Source organism: Falco naumanni, chromosome 1 (genome assembly GCF_017639655.2).
Source record: "Falco naumanni isolate bFalNau1 chromosome 1, bFalNau1.pat, whole genome shotgun sequence".
NCBI classification, from domain to species: domain Eukaryota; kingdom Metazoa; phylum Chordata; class Aves; order Falconiformes; family Falconidae; genus Falco; species Falco naumanni.
Window position 1 is genome coordinate 40,039,269 of NC_054054.1, and position 15,035 is coordinate 40,054,303.

A 15,035-nucleotide genomic window follows, 5' to 3' on the forward strand; every position below is an offset into this window, starting at 1 on the left:
TAGTAAGGGACCTTTTGCAGGGTCTGGATGTGCTCATGGGGAAGGAGGTGTGGCGACCAGGGTGGAGGGTTATGGAAGCACATATCCTGAATTTACAGAGGTGTTTTCTGGAGGAAATTTGGAAGTTGATCATGTTGCAAGGGATTAATGGAGGGTATCATGGCTGGGAAGGATGGTGGGATGTGGCCCAAGGTTTGAGGGCTGTGTCTCTGCTAGCAAACAGTCAAGACCAGGACACAAGTTCCAAGGGGATGGGACTGTCATCCTGAACGAGCGCCTTGTCTGAGGCTGCAAAGGGATGGGGGTCTGGGGGTGGAGGGAATGCGGGGACCCTCCAGGAGGGCAGAAGGCGTGCTGGGGGCTGGAGAGGGTGAAAGGCAATATGTCCCGGCGTGCTTGGGGCTTGCCCAAGGCACAGGACCACCAGCTGCTCTGGGCTGGGGGCCAGCCCGCCCCCCCCCTCCCCCTCGGCCTGGGGAAGGGGATGGGGAGGCGGGGAGGAGCGGGGCCGGCCCGCCAAGCCCCTCCCCACGGGGCCGCGGCCGCGGAGAGGCGGGGGCGGCTGCGGGGGCGGCTGCGGAGGCAGCGCGGGGAAGGCAGCGAGGGCTGCCCCGCAGCTCGGGCACGGCGGAGCCCGCACCCAGCGGACAGAAGTTGACTGCTGAAAAAGGAGCAATAAAGAAAAAAGGCAAAAAATAATTAAGGCAAATCAAATAATAAATCATAATTAAAAAAAAAAAAAAAAAAAGCCAGGAAGCGCTCAACCCCTCCGCGGCTGCCCCGGAGGGATGAGGCGGAGCGCGGCCGGCGGCTGCGGGCATGACCCGGGGCCGGAGCGGGGCTGAGCGGCGGCGGTGTGAGCGTTGGCCCCGGAGGGCCGGGCCGGGGCGGCGGGGACGCCTCCCGCCCTGCCCAGCCGCCGCGCATCCTCCGGCACCGCCTGCGCGGGCCGTGCCGAGCCGTGCCCAGCCGTGCCGGGCCGCTCGGTCCGAGCCGTGCCGAGTCGGGGTGATCCGAGCTGCGCCGAGCGGTAGGATGAGGGGCGTCCTCTACTTCTGCACGCTGATCCTCCTGGGTGAGTAGCGCGTAGGAAGCGGGGGGACAACTTTCTGCCGGGGTTTGCTTGCCTGGGGGCATTTCGGCCACCCCCCATCCCCCAGGAGCGCTGGCGAGCATCCCCCAGCTTCCCGCTGCCTCCTTTGCTCTGGGATCTTTCCGACTGTCTGAATAGTCCTGTTCGCCGCGAAAATGGCTAAATTGCCCGGGAAAAGGAGCTCGGAGGGATTGTGTTGTTGAGGGGTGTGTGCGTAGGGGGGAAAGGCAGATTTAGCACAGCACCGGGAAGCCCTAGGGTGATGGGGAAGCTGGAAAATGGGGGTTCAGGGGCGGTGGGAGCGGGCGGGCAAGCCCCAGCCCCACCGCTGAGCTGTGCAGCACCGTGCGCCGTGTCCTGAGCGTCGACCTGACCCCGGCGTGGGTGCCTGTGTGTGCTCAGGGCTGCCCACCGCAGATTTCCTCGCTTTCCCCTAAAACTGGGCTGTCCTCAGTTGTTTGGGTTTTTTTTTCTTTCTTTTTTATTTTATTTACTTGCACCGGGAGCTAAGGACCCCAGATATCTCTTCATCCCTATAGAAACTCCCGTCCGCTGTCACGGTTGGGAGCTGCTGTCCCCCGTGGGATGCCGCCCGTATCGGCGGGGATGTGGGTTGTAGCACCCGTGCTTTGAGCATCCCGCTGGCATCCTGCTTCTCCCCAGCTGGGAGTACACGGTTCTCCTGCGTGCAGTTCCCGGGGCTCCCCGTGTCCCTGGGAAGAGCCGTGCGTGAAGGGGCTGCAGCTCGGGGGCTGGAGCAGCGGCAGCGGGCAGCCGCGGCTGGGAGCTGCCTTGCTGCCTGGTTTTGCCTGCCTGCAACCCCGACAGCTCCCCTTTGGATATTTTAATTTAATGTCCCCCACTCCACCCTCTGTGCTTCTTTGAGATATCAAACCCAAGAATGAGTCTGTGCTTAAATACACCTGGAAAGACTGGGAGTTGGGGGGGGGCGGGGGGGAAGGCGGCAGGAGGTAGGATGCGCCGGTCCTCTTCGGATGGTCACCGGGGAAGGAGAAGGTCTTGGGATGTTATAGAAGTGGCTGGGACATCCCAGCCGGCCCGGCATTGCCTCCTCCGCATCCCGACCATTCCTGCCCAGAGCCCACCTCCTTGGGAAGACCACGAGTAGGTTTTTTCCCTGTGTGGGGAAGGCTTTGTCAGAGCTCCAGGTAACTCCTTTTGCCGGCTTTCCCTGTCACTAGATGTCAGCAGCAGCAACTCTTGCGAGTCCCGAAGTCGGGGGAGGTGGTGGTGGTGGTGGTGGTTCGACCCCCCAAGGGGGGGCATCTCCAGCCAGGGAGTGCTTTGCTCCAGGGCTTTGGAGCTCAAGAAGACCTGAACATGCCCCAGGTTGGGATGGCTGCTGCCTCGCAGGGGCTGGAGCTGTGCTCTGGGGTAGGGAAGGTCTCAGCCTCCCTCAGAGCTGGGGATTTTTCCTGCAAGGCTCACGGGGCCTCTGGGTGGGAGTCCAGGTCTCTGCAGGATCCATTTTCCAAGTGGTTCAGATTGACTGACTCACTGATTGACTGCCTGATTGACTGGTGGGATGATTGATTTTCTCTAGAGAAATTGGACTTAAAGAAAAGAGCAAATGGCCAGCTCTCCATTGTCAGCAGTGCATTTGGGAATAGTGGGCAGATGTTAAGGATTCACTCATTGCCTCCGGTCCAAGCCAGAGCAAAGTCATCAGCTAGTATTCACCTTTTGGCCTTCTGGTCTAGGGGTCTCCAGAAGGACTGAATCTCAGCTGCAGGCTCAGCACCATCCCAGCAGATGCCATTCAATGCCCTCAGTCTGCTCTCTAGGTATTTTCTAGATGTTTGTGTTACAGATGGACGAAGGCTGCTTGTTTAGATGTGCCTGGGGAGATCCCCCTCAGGGATCAGGGGTGCTGGGCTGTAGGTGGCAGCTGCCACGACTGCAAGCATGGCAATTCCCAGCTTCATCCACGCCGGCTGCACACCATGTGGACTGCAGTGTGAGAGGCTTGCTTTTTGTGTGTCCACCCCCTGCCATTTTTTGGGATGATCCCAGGTGGAGAAGGCAGCTTGGAGAAATTAGGGTTCTCTGAGGTGGGACTAGGCAGCATCAGCATCATCCAGCCTGGACAGAGAGCTCCCGCAGCTACTCCATACCCAGCTCTCTGATGGCACAGGCATGCAGAGTGACCCTTCAACTTATACAGTTGAACAGTTTTAATTCTCCTCAACCACTTTTCAGCCAGATCAGCTCCCTGACCTGTCTCACCAGTAGCAGCGGCAGGGACAGAACAGGGCAGCACACAGCTGGGGACAGGGATGTGGCTTTGGTGAAGTTCATTGCTGCTGTAGTGTCCCCTGATATTTCCTTGCATGTGTGTTACTGGCTAGGAATCCCGTCCACAGGACAGTGGTGGGGCATTCAGGAAGACTTTATTTAAAATCAGTGCTCTAGAAAGCAATGATATAATGAAATATAAAGAATATAATTGATTTTACAAGGACACCGGGTTACACCTGTAACTAGCCCCCAAAGCATTGCCCATCCCTTGTGCATCTTTCAGAGGACACAGCAGTCCCCGCACTAACATAGTAAGAATTGAAGGATGAGAATGAAAATCTAGGCTAGAGTTGAAAGCAGTAGTTTGCTGTCACGTCCCCATGGGACCAAGAGCCATTTCTGGACCACTTAGATGGTCCAGGATCCTGAAATGGCATCTGGGCTGTCTTTTGCCGACAACTGCTGCGTTTACCTGGCAAGTTTTACTGCACTTGGTCGTTAGCATAATTTCTGGCATATGTTTCCCACAGGCTCTTCACAGATGCAATCAAACACAAGAGATTGTCTGGCGGATTTTCACCTGGTTTGGGAACTCAGATCCCAGGGGGAGAGCAAAAATCTCTTGAAAAATGCGTCTGTGCATGTTGAGAGAGGGAAATGCTCCTTAAATTAGTGCCTTTGTCAGTTCTGACAGGAGCAATCCGTTATTTGCATCAATAAGAATGTGATATTTATGTCTCTCTGTATTGGTGCAGAGGAGAAATAAAACTTCTCCCTCAACAGGCTGTCCTCAAACACCATGCAAATTCCTCTGCAAGGAGCTTGCCACACCCATAAAGTATTTTTTCCAGAGCTCTGGAGCCTTAAATAGTAATTACTGCTAGATAAAAATTAGTACTAGTTAAGTCTAATAATTAGTATGAATTACTGTGATAGTGTTTTATTTTGCTTTTGGAGACAGAAATACCTTCTCTGCCTTCCTGGCAATTTCCACAGATGACTTCTATTGTGGCTGAAATTCCCTTCGTCATTTTCACACAAGACTTGCTCATTTTTATAACTTTCCACTTGGTCATTTTTAAACATGACTTATAATGTCACTAAACTTTGCCACCTTTTGATAAAAATACTTTGCTACCAAAATATCCATGATCTCTTTTTCCCTCCACTGGATTTTCTATTCCTTTTGCTTCCTTAAAAAAACCAAAGTGACCTCTTCCTTCTCAACCCAAAAGTGGGAGAGGAGAAATTCAAAGGTAGTTCTCCTGCTAAAACAATATTTTTAGAAGGACGCTTTTCACTGAAAAAATCAAAAGGAACAAAACTATGAAAAGCTTGTTCATGTCAATCTTCAGTTCAGTACAGCTCCCTTGTTTCAAATGCATCTGTCAAAATCCCCCCTGGTAACACCTCCTGCCAGTGAACTTCAAGCCTGGATGGGCTGATGGTGGGAGCTGTGATAGTGGGTGAGGGAAGAGGGTTGGGAAGGCATTTCCACCACCTAGTTGAGGACCGCCTTCATCCCTTTTGACTATCACAGCTTTAAAGGTTCAAATATGGGTGTGCTGGGTCTGGAGTCCTGGTGAAAGCAGGGTGGAAAATCATGGTTGAGCTGAAGAATTTGAGAGGTGGATGGGAAGTGGAGCCATGGATGAGCATTAGGTCTTGGAGGTGGAAAAGAAGGAAAACCAAGTTTGGTGTGACTGGGCGGGAGAGTGTGTCCAGGAGGCGGTTGTGGTGGTCAAGGTGATGGAGGGCAAGGACCGAAGACTGTTTTATGGAGAGCAGGAAGGGTTTACAGAATGTGAAGCCACCATTTGTCCTGGGTAAGAACCTAGGATTGCCACGAGGAACAAAAAATGAGCATGCAGGAAGGATAGGTATCATCTAAGGTGACATTATGTGTAAATCACCTGTGGCTCCTCCAGGATTTGCATCTAATAACAAATGATGCCACAGCTGGCTGTTGCTGAGCTGTAGTGAGCTTGCTAGTTATTAAAAAAAGTTATCTTCATGAATATTTTCACACATCTCCCTGCATCTTACTGGAGCTGAGCTGGTAAGAAGTCCTACTCCAGCTGCAGATCTGCCTTCGAGGTCCTGCAGTCCCTCAGCAGTGACACATCTTTCCCTGGTGCTGGGAATGGCATCCATGCAAGGTGCAGGTCATGGGCAGACCTCTGGTGTGTCCTCAGAGCCTGATCATCTCCTGTGCTCTCTGGTTCACATGACTGGAGCTGTTGGGGGGACTGGGATTTAGCTGCCTGCAGGAGGTAGCTCGAAGGAATGAATGACCCCCAGAAATAGAGACTGAATAAATACCTTTGGGCCCCTTGTCTGCTGCTTAACTGTCCTCGTGGGGGAAAAAGTGTTTCCCTGTGTCCTCTTGGATTAGATATGTATTCCCCAGCTCAAAACTCCCTTGGCAATATCCTGTCACTCCTGAGTCTCACCCCTTTTCACCTGCCTTCATGCGAATCCCTCTCTTTCCTCCACAGGTAGCTCCTCAGCGCACATATTCCTCTTTCTGTCCAAAGCCATATGGAAAGCAGTTTGCATGAAAGATGCAGTGAAAATAGTTGTGCTGTGGTTTTGATTTATCGAATCCAACTGGAAAATCCTGTCTGCAATACCTGCCCTCACTGAGAGCTTTGACAGAGTTATTAGCAGCTCTCCCCATGTGACTGCTGACATATGGGTTGGGGGGTTGGTTTGAGACACAAGTGCAGGCAGCTGGTTTCAAGATGATGGGTCCAGTTGACTGAGGAGAAAGGAATGGGGCAGGTTTTCTGGTGCTTCTTCCAAAAGCAGGATCAAATTGCTCATCTTGCATACATCGCCAGGCTAAGCCATCTATTCTTTGCCCCCAAGGGGATGGAAGTCCACTTTGGGATGGGATTTTAAACAGGTCCAGATGCTAAAGGGCTGTGAGTTAAGACCTTGAGAAACTGGTGGGTTTTGCTTTCCTCCTCTCTTCCCATGACTTGTACAATGAAGAAAAAGGCCAAGTGCAAAATTCGAGTCAAGATTCAAATTTAATGTTTCTGTCCAAGCCACAGGTCTTTAACGGTAAACGGCCCACGCTGCAGCCCGCCTTGCAGGAAGCATTGCACACACAAGTTTCAGATCTCTTCTGCCTCAAGGGAATTTAGCTGCTAATGGCTGCAAAACCCAGAAAGGGTGGAGGTGCCTGTCGGAAGTGCTCAACTCTTCAGACAGGCAGCAATGGGAGCATCTTTGCAAGTCCCTGTCTGCATGATCTGAGGTCTCCAGAGGCTCAGAGCTGAACTGGACCCAGAAAATGCTCGGGACAGGTCTTGGGAGAGCTCCAGGGTGCCTTCAGAGATGGCAAACTGCACGCAAACTCTGCAAAGTAATCAGGCTTTGCTTCAGGCTTTGCATCAAATGAGGCTGGCTGATGCCTCTGCAGCAGCCACCTGGGAAATCCCATCATCCTTGATTAATCAGAGCAAAAGAAACACAGGGCAGCTACAGCCTCATGGGAAGGGAGCCTTTACTTGGATGATGGCTGTGAATTTTTTGGAGCAAACCTGGTGTCTAGGCCACCACTCGTACAGAGTTCATGTGGTCCCATTCGTGAGAATTTTACATAAAGAGTCAAATCAATCATAAAGGGGTTTGAATTTTTCAATTCATCTTCTTTTACCTTGGCAGACTTTATTGAACGTTTTGCTATATTTTTTTTCCCCCTCCTGCTACCCATACTGGAGGCTCCATAAATATCAACTCCACCATGTTTATAACTATAATTTTTATCCATTGCTCATCTGCATCACCCTTAACTGGTGTCCAAGACCTGCAGATTGGTTCCCAAAGTGTTGGCTGTAGATGCAACAATTTGCCTTGCAGCCAACCTGCCCCCTTCTTCAGACTTGCCCCAGAGAAAAAAGCCAGGAGGAAACTCGTGGCTTCTCAGAGCTACCTGTCTCTGTGACTTTGGATAAACAAGTCTTAATAACAGGCTAGCTATTTCTTCCGAGATTTTAACTTCCATGCATGTGAAGAAAAATGTGCCTCCCCCTGACAGCCTTCACAGCAATATCTCTCAGATATTATACAGCTGACTCGGTTACCTGCAATCTGGAAATAGGTAGCAGATGTCTCCTGTAGCACCACACATTTTTTCCTCTGTTGCTGTCTGTGTTTTCCTTTAATGTTCAGTATGTACAGCAGAAGGCACCTTAAAAAGGTGTCACAAGGCATGAGGTGACATAAATCCATGCACACGGAGTCTTCTGTAATAAAGGCTGCAGGTTAGGAAGATGTGTTTGCCATCTACTAATGGAGAGGAGAGCAAACCAGCATGTTGAATTATTAGACAGGGCTTGGAATGAATCAAAGCCATTTGACCTGTTTGTGTAAAGCTCCAGACAAGGCTGAGTTTGCCTAAGTGTTTCCTCTGCACGGTGAGGAATTACACTCCTGCTTGCAAGGGTTAGTTGATTTGACACATGAGTTATAGCAATTTCATGGTAGTTTTTTAGGTTTGTTTTTTTTTTTCCCCCTTCCTCTTCCAATCCATTTGTTTTGTTTCTTCCTCTGGGTAAGATAACATAACCAGCCAGGCTGCTTGAGAGACAAACTGCACACCTTGGTGTGCCTGTCACAGCCACATCATCTTTCGGAGACAGGGCACAGGTAGAGCCATCTCAGCTGAGCTTCCTTTGTGTGGGAAAAAGTGCTCAGGGGGTCACGGTGCTCACAGCCTATAAATACCTTCGAGGGAGTGGAAAGGCATTGTTCTCCACCTTGCCATGAGCTGGAATAAGGGGGAACTTGAGCTGTGTGTTAGGAAGAAAAGGTTTTATTTCAACCAGGACATCAGGTTACTGAAAGGAAGGGAGAAGAGCAGATTTCTTTTGGGAAGGTGAGGGGATGACTCAGGGGCTAGAAGGCTTTAGCAGACCTTAAAGCCACAAGCTGTGCTGCCCCAAGAAACTCCTGAAAGGTGGTTGGGTGCTCCATTCCCAGAGGATTTCCTGGTTTTCCCTATTAAATTAGAAAGCTCGTCTCCTTTTTCTGATGATTTAGGATGTTAATTTCAGAGAAAAGCTGATGGAAACCTCCTGAGACCCAGATGAGGAACTCCTCTAGGATCCAGCCTTAGGGAGTCTGCTGCTGTTTTGGGAAAACAATTGGGAATTGCATTAAACTGGCAACATGAGACTTCTCCATCAGGGCCAGAAGGTGTATGAAGGGAACAGTGGGAATGTCCTGAGCTGATTTTGATCTGAAGGTGGGAAGTGGAGAAGAGAGGTTGGACAGAAGATGCAGGTGAAGCTTAATAGGCAATCCAGAAGCTGGGAGGAGGAAAGTGTAGGACTGTAAAGGTCTGAGGGCTACTCTGGAGCTGGGGAAGCCCTAAAGGTTGGATTCCCCCATCTGCAAAAGGTGATGTGAGTCTCCACAGGCGAAGTGCATGTGAAGTGACAACTCGGGGACCAATCCATCAGCGTGGAGTGTGGAGGCATACGCACTGGGTAAAGCAGCTTCAGAGTTACCACCCTCCTGGGACTAATGCAAGGAAATTTATCTTCCTCTCCTGATATAGCTTCATTCTTTCTCCCTACAGACCCAGCCAGGCCAATGCTTAAAGTGTGCTGGAAAGCCTGTTAGTAATTAAGTACCTGACTCGAGGGGGTCCGGAGCTCTAGTTGAGTTTGTTATATGCTATCACATTACCAATAAATTTTCATTATAGTCAGATAGGGCTAGAACAAAAAAGCAAACAAACAAATGAACAAAACCCCCTCCCAAATAACAAAAAGAAATCTGGTGAACTCCCCCAAAAGTGCCTAATCTGCAGGTTGAATGCTGTGCCACTGGGTGAGGAATTACAACATCTGTTTCTGGGTGTCTCTCAGGTTTTGGAAAATGATGTAAACTCACTGCCTCACAGTGTAAAATAAGGATATTCCTAAGGTAGGGAAATTATTATGAGGCGGAGACAGTGCTGCATTTGACCTGGGATATTTGTGCTTGTGTGAAGCAGCTAACTACAAGCTGAGACCAAAATTTCTCATCAGCGTATCAGGAACAATGTGACATTTAGCAGCACCTGCTGTGCACGCGTCTACTGAGCTCTTATTTTGGTACTTGGGCAGGAACAGAATTCAAGTGCAGTAACTGACTAATCTGCTCTGAAAATCTTCCCATATCCCTTACACAGGGATCAGTGATCCTGCTTTGTGCTGGGATTAGAGATGTGCACTGCTAAAAGAGAAGGGGCTGAATTCAGCAATGTGCCACCAAGGCTGAAGCAGCCGTGGGGAGCAAAAAAAGCTACCCTCCGATACAAGAGCAGGCTGGAAAACAGAAAGTCATTCCCCCAGAAAAATACTGGGCTTTTGATACAGTTTGGCTTCCAAACAACAGTGACAAATCAGGGATTTTAAAAATTGCAATAAAATACAGCAAGTGGAAAATAAAATGCTTATTAAGGATAATTCCAGGGGAAGTAAAATGAGGACTAAAATAAAGCCCCAGGTGCTTCTGTTCCATTTTGCCTGCTTTTATTAAGAAAACAGAAAAGGGTCTTCCCAGAGTGACTCTGGACAGGAAGAGAAACAGACTGTTTCTCACTTGTTCCCTGCCCATGCACCAGAAAGGGATGGTCCCGCAGGCTGCAGGAGATGGGTTTCGGTTCACCTGGTTTTCACCTGGGCTTCTGAAATTTGCCTTTAAATCAGTGGAGACAGGTTTACAGGTCCAAAGGGACATTCACCCTCTCTACAGATCAATGTTGTCTCTAAGGACTATGAAACAAATCCAGGGGACAGTTTTAAACCTTGCTTTGGCTTAGCTTCAAGTTCAATAAGAAGAACCCCACCTAAGCCACCGAGGTTTCTTGTCCTCCCAGAGAGCAGCTGGTGATGGAGGGAGCAGTCAAGGAGCCATCATTTCAATGCACCCAGCTAAAACAAAAAACCACAAAGAAAGTAATATTAAAATGCTATTTAGCACTTTATTTTTCTGCCTGCAGACCTCAGATTTTCCTAGGGAACACATTTTCCCATGGTTAAAAGAAAGAAAGAAATCCAACAGGAAATTTCCAGCCTTTCACAGACCTGATGGCTCCAGGTACAGTGATAATGGGAAGTCCCTGGTGTTGGTGACTCTGCTGGGGTCACGGAGGCCACTCATAAATCACGCAGAGCTCAGGAGCCTTTGGAGCCATGGGAATTTGATTGTCACACCAGTTGAAATCCCTGAGGTTGTTCTGGCCATGGCCAACCAGCCATCTCCTGGGCACTGGTCAGGAGCTAGCACAAGCCAAGGACTATTCCCAATCAGTTTGCAAACGGTTGCTCTGTTTTGAAGGGAAAAAGAGTTTAACAGCATGAATGCAGCAGTTCTGGGTCATTTGGACCAGCACCTTGAGTTTCCTTAATTAAGTAACTTAGGCACAGCATGAGAGACCACCCTTTCCCTTCCAGCCACTGTCCATTTCTCAGACAGCCTGCAGATGTTGCTGGACAAATAAGTTTCAGCTTATTCTCTTTCAGCCCCCTGTATTCACTTTCCTTTCTGCTGCTTCCAGCTCAGAAGGCAGAACACTAACACTGACATGAGATAATATAAAATAAATTGTAGTGCTGGCTAATTTGTTCAGAAACAAATAAATCCCCATTTCTCATGCACGCAGGTACATGCAAACCTGCGTGCATGCAGACCTGGCAAGAGGCTGGGGATGTGCATGGACAGAGTGAGTCCATCAGAAGTTTCTTGCAGAGGTTGTGCAGTGGCTGTATCAGCTCTGAAATGTCCTCTCCAACAGGCAAAGCCTTTCTTGGCTTGCCATTGCAGTTAGCATGACCTCGTGAAAGATAAGGCACATGAGAGAAGTCTGAGAAAGCTTGATTTATCCAGAGTTGAAAAGGGAAGAAAGACACAGAAGAGAACATGATCACACTCTATAAATACCTTCAAGGTAACCATGCAAGGAAAGGAAGAGGATTAGTCACACTTCTGTAAGACAGGGAGGGGAGGAGAGGGAGCAACAGCATGAAGCAGAGAAAGAAAAAGTTTTAAGTGTGTGGAGCAAAACATTTAAGCTATTTTTCTTTCTCATTTTTGCTGGAAAAAGAAATTGCAGGGCCTTAGTTTGGGCTAGGCTTGAGGTCTGATGTAATTTTTTTTCAGGAGAATTGTGGGTCATGGACATGAGGATTAAATGGTGCATCGTTGTGTAAGATCTACGGGTCCTAGGTGCATCCGTGAGCTAAACAAGGGGCCTGTGTAGCCTCCAAGACAGCAACAACGTCACTCGGTGCATGGTCACCCTGCTGCCTGGTACGCTTGGAATTGGGGGTTGGCCAAAGTTCTTTCGCCTCCCCCTGCCCCCTCTTCCCTGCAGCCCATATACCCCCCACTCATGTTGAAGGTACCATGGAAAGTTGGTGCCGATCAACCCATAGTCTTAATGGTCATTTGATGGTAGAGCTGGGAGGTGGCTCAGTGATGAATGATGAGTCTGGGTCAGCCAAGAGGCTTGGCTAGCCCTGGGCTTTGCCTGTTGTTCATAAGTGGTGAGGTGGCTCCTTCCCTCCAATAAAACAGCCTTGCTTTTGCTGTCTTAGACCTGGTGTCACCCTCTCCACCTCCTAGACCCTCCCTGCTCCCAGGACAGAAAGCTTCCTGACCTCACACCTGGCCCCATCCTCCCTGGAAATGGAGGTGAGGAAAGCAGGAGCATTCATGCAAACTTCCTGAGGGACTGGCTCCAAGTCAGGCTTGGACAATCACTCTTATTGTCACCTTCCATTACGCTGAGACTCAAAAGTAAATGTTCTCCAAAAATTGTGGGTAGCTGCTGCCAAGATCTTTCCCTGTCTCCTCAGGCAAGTGCCAAGAACTCTTTCTTCTCATAACAAATCAACCAGCCAAATATAGGTGTCCCTGGAGAAAACCCTTCAGGCTAGTAAGAATTAACGAGTTGATTCAACTAAAGGTAAACAAGATAATTATGCTGTTCTTTAGCCTGTGGTTTCCTGAGAAAATGAATCTTGTATATGTGTGTCAGTCTGCCCACTCCAAATAATTTTTGTCCCCCCTGGCCAGGTTAGGTAGGTTTGATAGTCTCAAAAGATAGTCAGAACCCACAGACTGATGTGAAATCGGCTGTGGGAAAGGGAATGAGCTCCTAATGTTGCCCACTGGAGGAAAAGTTAGTGACCTTCAGAGCAGAAAAGGTGCATGTGAAAGCAGATGTAGAAATCCAGGCTCCTTTCATAGTGCTGCTTACTTTTTCCCAGCTAGGCAGTGAAGTGTCCCATGCAGATCTGTGTAGAGCCAAAGAATCAGCTTCCTGGGACCCTGAAGGCATGCAGCCTGCAAGTCCAGGCAGAAAAGGCAAAGTGAGAACTCTACATGGGTTCAGGACTGCTCCCTGGAGGTAAAAGCAGCTGAGCAATGTCAAAGGGGAAACATGGTCCTGTGGGCATTAACTATAGCAAAGAGACCTGGCCATGGATGGTCCTGTGATGTGCTGCCTCTCAGGTGATGCCCAGGACCTTGGTCCTGTGCCATCTGCACTTTCTGAGGAGGGCTACATTTTCCACAGTGATGGATATTAGCATGGAAATTTGCAGGAACTCCCCCAGATTGTGTTTGCTTGCTGTGGTTCACCTTGAACGTGCCAAGGATTCAGAAAAATTGCTCAGGGGGAGCAGGTAACTGTTGGTGATGATGGGAATTGGGGAAAGTGCAGGCTGCTCTTCAGAGGGTCCATGGGGCCGGGTTAGATGAAGTCCGCCTGGTTGGACAAAGCATGGACAACAGGGAACACCTGGTTGTGGTAAGACTTTCCGTCAGCTTCAGGATGTGCTGCAGCTCTGCTTGCACCTCCCACGTGCCGCTCTGGTCAGATGTGGCACGCAGCTTTTTTGATCTCCGTCATCTGATGTGTTGGGTGGCAAAGGTTAATGGCATGGCATGCAATGGTCGATAGCTGTCGACTGCAATAGATATTGTGACAGCTGGCAGCAAGGAAGGGACAGGCATTAAGTAAATTGGCTGGTGCTTTCTCCACTTCTGCACATATTATTTGTGTGCACCTGTCTGAACCTCACTGCTTGTTCCCCTTGTCCCATGTCCTGCTGCCCCACAAATTCAGGGGCTGGTCCAGAGGCTCAGAGCTTTGGATCTTCCTTGTAGTATTCTATATAGAAATCACAAGGTAAAAGATCAGAAGGAAAAAAAAAAAAAAGTAATAAAACAGAGGGAGGGAAAAAATGTTCCTGCATGGTGTTTTTGTTTTCTAACAATGTTGACATTATGTGGAGTAACCGAGTATAAAATCTGCCTATCGTTTGGGAGCTGGTGTGCAGAAAAGATGCTGTTATCTGAGCCTTTTATGCCTCTTTACCCTGTCTGGATCAGAGGAGATAAATGTGTAGATAGGAGCTAAGGCTCCTATCTTTATTTAAGCTGTCAAGTAATGCTACATTATTTTATGCTGATTGTTATAGAAAGCCTCCACAAAGAGATATATGTTTCTATATTCCCCCATGTTTTCTATTTTAATCTATAATTTAATAATAAAAGAGATGTATTTCTCCGTATTATTTTTATTTGTAATGTTAGTGCTTCTCTTTCACTCTTTTTTTTCAAATAAACATTCACAGACACAAAGCACTTAAAATATGCACATAATCAATCTTCTCTGTTCTCTTCTGGTCTCCCTTTTGACTATTATTGCAGTCATACTTAAATTTACGCATTAATGCAAAAAACATTTTTAGTATAAAACAGATTCCCTGTGGGGACAGCAGACTCATGGTGAGCACGTACGCATGAATGCATGGCCATCGCTATATTCAGGCACATTCCCACACCGCTCCCACACCCGCGTGGCTCACATGGCTAACGTTAAGCACACATGAAATGAGGCAAAAGCCACATCTGTTGATGTGACATAGTCAATAGAGACAGGAACAGGTCAGAACAGGTTGCCCAGAGAGGTGGGAGATGCCCCATCCCTGGAAACATTCAAGGCCAGGCTGGACGGGGCTCTGAGCGACCTGATCTGGTTGCAGATGTCCCTGCCCGTGGCAGGGGTCTGGACTAGATGGCCTTTAGAGGTGCCTTCCAACCTAAACCATTCTCTGATCTTATTCTAAGCATCCTTAAACCCTGTCCTAGTGCCTGATCTGGTTTATCTATCAGCTCACTGACATAGCTTTGGCTCCTCCTGTCCAGAGTGTCTTGACACACTTAGGAGGTATGGTAGAGCCAGGACACATGGGTAAAGGTGCTTGTGCTTTGACACCAGTGCCGAAGATTTTGTCCAGGCTTGTTTTATGCAGTAGCACAGATAAAACCCAAGACGCTGTCAGAAGCACAGAGCTGACCTTGGTTTCCAAAGAAATGCTTTCCACTGGGAGTTAGCCATTTCGCAGCCATTCCTCAATGCAATGTGGATGCTCTAAGGCCAAGTTACAGCTGGGGCAGCAGCCAACAAATGTGAACAGGAGATACACAGGACACAGAGCTTTGCTTGGGTAAGTCCATGTTTGACCTCCTGCTTCTTCACAAGCACTGACAAGGACAGGGACTTTCTCTTCCTTTCTTCCGGCTGAACTCCTCTTGGTTTGTCCTGTATGTACCCCTGTGTGGCCAACTATCCAGTAAACCCAATGCTTTGAAAGGGATTGTTGGAAAA

The 15,035-nt window shown here is 48.9% G+C and overlaps 1 protein-coding gene across 1 annotated transcript in view; it reads left to right on the forward strand.

The window, feature by feature from the left end:
* Positions 1-581: 581 nt before the first annotated feature.
* The window catches only part of GFRA4 (GDNF family receptor alpha 4), a 76,191-nt gene continuing 61,737 nt past the window's right edge, over positions 582-15,035 (forward strand). Inside the window, exon 1 of the mRNA XM_040590797.1 lies at positions 582-1,075. Within this exon, the coding sequence (XP_040446731.1) occupies positions 820-1,075 (256 nt within the window). The 5' untranslated portion in view covers positions 582-819. The remainder of the gene's footprint in view (positions 1,076-15,035) is intronic.